At 37.5% G+C, this 6,291-nt stretch overlaps 1 protein-coding gene across 1 annotated transcript; it reads left to right on the top strand.

Annotated features, from left to right (window-relative positions):
• The first annotated feature begins 218 nt into the window (after positions 1–218).
• LOC108465829 (uncharacterized) lies at positions 219–5,671 on the top strand. Its single transcript, XM_053021768.1, has 3 exons — positions 219–406; positions 1,238–3,104; positions 3,567–5,671. Exons 1-3 carry the CDS (start codon positions 339–341, stop codon positions 5,643–5,645), a joined length of 4,014 nt encoding a protein of 1,337 aa, XP_052877728.1. The 5' UTR covers positions 219–338; the 3' UTR covers positions 5,646–5,671.
• Positions 5,672–6,291: the final 620 nt, after the last annotated feature.

Genomic DNA, 6,291 nt, shown 5'->3' with positions numbered 1-6,291 from the left:
TCGACGAATAAAAACATTTCAATAATTACTCTATCTTAAAAGAACATTGTATTATATTTTTATAATATTTTGTATTTAATACGGTAAACTCCACAAAAAATATATCGTCCGTTTTCTCGAGAATCTAATTGGAATCAGCTAAACGATGGCGTTTCGAGACATGATTGCAATGGACAAACTAGTAATTTGGAATCTCTTTTATTTTATTTTATTTTTTTCAGGTGTGCTTTTGTTTTAAGCTTTATATATTTTCTTGGCCGCAAAATTCAGGAAAACAAATTCCCTAAAAAATCGCCCCTCAAAGAACAGTTTCAGATGATTTTCTTCTTTGCTGGAAAATGGAGTCTAAAACCCTAACGATCATCAAAGCTCGAAAACAGCTGGTCTTCATGTTCAACTCTCTCCGGTAACTCTTTTTTTTTTTAATCACTTTCTCAAACCTTCCTTCCCATATGCTCGCGCTTTCTATCTTCCCAAGCACATCCAATTCCAGTTCTCTTTTCTGTTGCGTTGCTTACTTCTTTGACAACTTCGATTACTATATCTGTTTCCCTTTGAAAAGCTTTTTGAACTTCCGATTGCTTATTTGGTTAAAAAAGAACCTACTATCTACCTTTAGCGGATGCTTTCTTTTTCTTAAAAAAAAAAATCAACTTAAACATGTTGACATGTTGTTATGATGATCAAGACTTCGATTTAAGCTACTTTAAATAGTATTAAAAGCTTTTTCTCTTTATACATAAAATCTTTCAATTTCTTCCCAATCTTCGTTTTGTTAACTTTTCTGAACTTGTAATAAGCTGAACAAGGTAAAAATTGCTGCTGCAAATGCTTTTGTTATGTTCTACTTTTTTAAATTAAATTACTAAGTATAGAACTTTATATATAAATTAGGCATGTTGCTGTGGGGGCGTACTTTCTGTTTATTAGACTTTTTAAACTTTAAAAAGAATCTTCAGCTAGAATCAATGCTGAAGAAATAGTTTAAAATGAATGAAAACTGCTCTAAGCACGTCTCTTTCTATTATTTAGTTAGTTAAGAATTAATTTATATGGGTTTTGTGAAAAATGTCCTAAAACGAAGAAAATTGAGGCCGTTACTTGTTTTTCCAATCATTTTTAGCTGAAGAGCAAAAGGGGAGATAATTCATTTGATTTCAGCTGACTTGTTTTTTTAGCTGTTAATAAACTATTTTCCTTTTTCACTAAGCATTTTACTTTGGTGGCTTGTTTTCAGGGGGATGTTACAACCAGTTAAAGCATTCCAGTTCTTCTTGGTTCTGTCTTGTACCCTTTTTTGCTTAATTACATGTGAACCATGTGCTGTGAGTGGCATGCCAAAAACAGACGAATATGAGGGATGTGAGTACTATGGAGATGCTCACCATGTTGGTTTTCAAGAAACTATAATTGACTCTACACATTCGCAGTCTGACATGGGAACTTTTACAACTCGTTTAAGTGTTGAGAGGGTATGCAGTGATTCTCATTCGTTCTGTTTCCCTTCTACATTGCCTGGGTTTTTGACCGAAGAGAGTACACTTGAAGTAGGTGGTTTAGAAGTTTCTAGGAGTCAGTCTGATAGTGCTTCATCTTTTGCAGAACAAAGTAACCTTAGGGTGCAGGCAAGTAACAGCAGTTGGTTATCTGACCATAGTATGTTTAAATTATTAAATGGCCGGACAGTTTCGTGTTCTGTATATTCAAAAGCTGGCATCCATGAGTTTTCATCAATTAATACTGATGGTGCTAATCAAAATGATATTTCTTGTAAAGGACCTTTACTAAGTCAGAAGAGTACCAGTGTTAGGATGGAAAAGAACAAAGAGGTGACCAAATTAAGTTCTTTTGATGGTTTATCTTCACCTAATGTAGAGATAAATCCTCCTATAATGGATTGGGGACACAAATATTTATTTTTACCATCAGTGGCTTATTTGACAGTAGCAAATACGTGCAATGACAGCATTTTGCACATTCATGAACCATTCAGTACCAATATACAGTTCTATCCCTGCAATTTTAGTGAGGTTTTGCTTGGACCTGGTGAAGTAGCTTCAATATGTTTTGTTTTTTTACCTAGATGGGTGGGCTTGTCATCAGCTCACCTTGTCTTGCAGACAAGCTCTGGTGGTTTACTGGTTCAAGCTAGGGGGTTTGCTGTTGAGTCCCCATATGAGATTCAGCCATTAGTAAGCCTGGATATTCCTTCTAGTAGGCAGTTGAGTAAGAATTTGTCTTTGTTCAATCCTTTCGATGAAACCCTCTATGTGGAAGAAATAACTTCATGGATATCAGTTTCTCTTGGGAACTCTGCCCATCATACTGAAGCAGTTTGTAGTGTAGAAAACTTCAAGGGCTATAATGGGCAAAGCTTACTCGGTGCTGAGGATTGGTTGGTCATGAACAGTGATAAATATGGTTTTCCAATTATGGCTATGAGGCCGAGCAGGAAGTGGGAGATTAATCCTCTAAGCCGTGAGACCATTGTAGAGATTGATTTATCTCCTGAATCAGAAGGAAAAGTTTTTGGTGCTTTTTGCATGCAGTTGCAGAGGTCTTCACAAGACTCGTCTGATATAATTATGGTTCCTCTTGAAGTTGATTTGGGTACCAAAGCATCCTATATTGACCATGCAAGTTCTCTTTCAGTTTCTCTTGATGGTCTGGTGCCAAATGATGGCAGTGGAACTGTTTTTGTGGCCATCTCTTTGAAAAATTTTGCTCCTTATGTGCTGAGTATTGTCAAGATTGATGAAGTTGCAGATGCTAAGGTTTTCCATATCAAGTATGTGGAAGGGTTGCTGCTCTACCCTGGTGCTGTTACCCAGGTTGCTGTGATTGCTTGCACTAAACTATCAAGTGAGGTTCATGATTCTTCTTTTGAAGTATCCAACATGATCAACAGTTGTAAATTGCTGTTAATGACAAATGAATCTATTAGCCCTCAGATTGAAGTTTCTTGTGAGGAAATAATCCATGTTTGTGTGGAACATCAGGAAAATTTGTCCATGGTTTATGAACATCAGTCTGAAATTGTTAAATCTGGCAACACAAGCACAGGAACCTTGAGGGTTGGCATGCAACTGGCATCAGGGGCCAAGGTTTGCTTATTTTAATTACAATGACAGAATTTGAACCATCAAAATTGTTTATATTTTTATTATTCTGGTGATTGATGCTCCTTTCCTCTTTTACTCACTTATGCTCTTACCTATCTTGCATGTGTTATAGAACCCTTAATCTTGTAAAGCTTCATGACAATAGTGCTTCTTGGTTAGTAATATAAATAAGATCATAATACAACTACCTACCCATTAAGTGAGGATTGCTCCTTGCGCCATTGGAATAGTTTCTTGTTTGTATATTTTCATTATCATGCATGCAAACATCTCCCCAAAAAAAAAAGACTTTCTTTTTACTTCCCTTTCTTGGTTCAAATTTTCATACATAGATACCATCTTACTCGCTTGTAACAAAATTAGCATTAAGCTTTCATTCTTCAAAGTCTAATTACTAGATGTATGTCCATTATATAGCTAAGAAGGTCTTGTGACTATATGTAGGTGTTACAGACAGCTGAAGTGGATGAATTGATACTTGCAAACTGGAAATCTCAAGGTGCTTCAGGTGGCATGTCAGTGCTTGATGATCAAGAGGTTCTGTTTCCAATGGTTCAAGTTGGAAGTCACTGCTCCAAGTGGATCACTGTGAAAAATCCTAGCATGCAGCCTGTTGTAATGCAACTCATTCTTAACTCAGGAGAAGTTATTGATGAATGTATGAGCCAAGATATTTTTGTGAAGCCCCCTTCTGGTAGCTTGGTTCACAATTCATCTACTATTCCTATGAGAGCTGGGTTCTCGTTAGGAGAGAGTGCACAGACAGAGGCCTATGTTCATCCTAATGGTAGAGCATCTTTTGGGCCGATATTATTTCACCCTTCAAATCGTTGTGGGTGGACAAGTTCAGCACTGATAAGGAACAACCTTTCTGGTGTTGAGTGGTTATCTTTGAGGGGATATGGAGGGTCTATTTCTCTAGTCCTGTTCGAGGGTTCAGAACCCATCCAGGGTGTAGAATTTATCCTTAACTTGCCAACTTCCCTAAATATCTCTCCTCTACAAATGCTTTTTCACATGGAAGAGACTAGTTATGCATGTTCTCAGCCGTTTTCAAAAGAGCTTTATGCCAAGAATACTGGAGACTTGCCACTTGAGGTAAAAAGCATTGAAGTTTCAGGGAGGAAGTGTGTAGGTTATGGCTTTATGGTGCATAGTTGTGAAGGTTTCTCTCTTGAACCTGGAGAGTCAACAAAGCTTCTGATATCATACCAGCCAGATTTTTCAGCAGGTATGGTACATAGGGATCTTGAACTGGCTTTGGCTACAGGCATTTTTGTCATACCCATGAAGGCAACTCTCCCTCTGCATATGCTTAATCTTTGTAAGAAATCAGCGTTCTGGATGCGGCTAAAGAAACTCTCTATTGCAATTCTTCTTTCTGCTTCTTTATTGTTTCTCTTATTCTGTTTCGTTTTTCACCAAGCAATGATCTTGGGTTCCCAAGATTGCTTTTACAAGAGTGAGAAGAACCCGATCAGTACAACCCGGTCTGGAGGAAAATGTTCTCGTGATCAGAGAAATGGTAGGTTCTCTATGTCAGCTGAAGTTGATGGTTTGTTAAGTTCAGTTGAGGGTGCTAAATCTTTGAAGGATGCATCTAATGGTAGATTCCCAAATGATCATGTTAGGAATAAGGAAGAGAGGTTTACTAATCGAAATGCAAAACTAACTCCTGAAAATGACAGTGAAGTTAACAGTTTCTTAGATCCTCAGAGGGAAATTTCATTGCCATCTTTGCCCTCAAAATCTGCGGGGGCTGTAAATCCTGATACGAAGGAAGCACCACAAACTGGTAACCTTACTATCCGGATTGGGAAAGATAAAGGAAGAAGGCGAAGGAAAAGGAAAGGTGGATTTAAAGAATTGATTGAAGTTTCAAGTAGTCAAAGTGGAAATTCTACACCTTCATCCCCTCACTCCCCCACATCTGTAGCATCTAATCGCACATGGCCACTCTCCCCCGATGTGGAGCAATCCATTGAATCTAGGAATCCTTTTACACATTTGGCTAACCAAATCTGCGAGAAAGGTAAGGTTCCTCAACCTATTTCAAAAGCAAATGTGTTGGGACCTAAGGTTTCTGTGGAACATGTCAGCAACAACTGGTATTCTTCACAAGAGCAGCCTAGAATACCAAGGCAAAATGTTTCACAACCTGTTCTCTCGTACTCTGCTACTTTTCCTTGTGCTAGTAGGGCGACCGCCAGTACACGGAGCTCCTCTTCTCCTTTGGCTTCAATGTCTGTTATTGCTCCTTGTGCTCGAGCTCCAGGATCCAAACTCTCTGACCAGAAAATCATAAAAGCAGAAAGGAAGGGTAGAATGGAAGATGAATATACTTACGACATTTGGGGTGACCATTTTTCTGGACTCCATTTGAATGGTAGTTCAAGGGATGTTGTTGCAGTGAATTCCAGCACTACAGAAAATAACTCCGATAGTTTCTTTGTCAGGGGTCCACAAACCCTCATGGAAAAATCTCAACCAAGATCTGTAAGTTATTTCAATCGAGATGGGTAATGATAAATTATTAGATTATTAGAGAACTCTTGCATGTCTCGCATCTACAAGTACTTTCTTTTTTGTTAGAAAGGTCTATTGCTCTGAATAGTCGTCCATATGTGGTTGCATGTATGCATACACAAGTACATACATATGTACATACATAAGTTCATACGCGTACATTCATTTGCATGCATGCACGCATGTTCATACAGATTTACCTTGTGTTATCAGTTGTTTTCAGTCTAGTCTATTACGGATTCCTCGCTCCTCTGAGTTCACAGATGCATGCATTATACATGCATTTCCATGTGTTCGGACATAGCATAATTTAGTTTAAGATTCATTTCTGATTTTAAGGTCTTATCAACTTTCAAGAATGATCTACTGAACATAAAAAGGAAAGAAAAGCGGTTTTGTTTTGACCAATTAATCTAGTTGTCATCTTTGAAAGATTGGAATGGAAAATATGATCTCATCATGTTAACACGGATATATTTGAACTTTGTCTATATCTTTTCTTCTTATATCTGAAATATCATACTTTATTGTATCCGATGGAGCCTGCTTAACTAAAAGAGAACTCATCAGTTAATGACAGAAACGTGTTTATCTGAAAGGTTTCCATCTCTTATGTAACATCCATTTGATCAATATTGAAATA

This window comes from Gossypium arboreum, chromosome 11 (genome assembly GCF_025698485.1).
Source record: "Gossypium arboreum isolate Shixiya-1 chromosome 11, ASM2569848v2, whole genome shotgun sequence".
NCBI classification, from domain to species: domain Eukaryota; kingdom Viridiplantae; phylum Streptophyta; class Magnoliopsida; order Malvales; family Malvaceae; genus Gossypium; species Gossypium arboreum.
Note: the sequence above shows the minus strand (reverse complement) of the source record. Positions and strands in the feature narration are given on the sequence as shown.

Coding starts and splice junctions, on each gene's coding strand:
- LOC108465829 (XM_053021768.1), top strand. CDS start 339: ATGGAGTCTAAAACCCTAACGATCATCAAAGCTCGAAAACAGCTGGTC. Junction 407..1,237: donor TTCATGTTCAACTCTCTCCG/GTAACTCTTTTT, acceptor GCTTGTTTTCAG/GGGGATGTTACAACCAGTTA. Junction 3,105..3,566: donor AACTGGCATCAGGGGCCAAG/GTTTGCTTATTT, acceptor GACTATATGTAG/GTGTTACAGACAGCTGAAGT.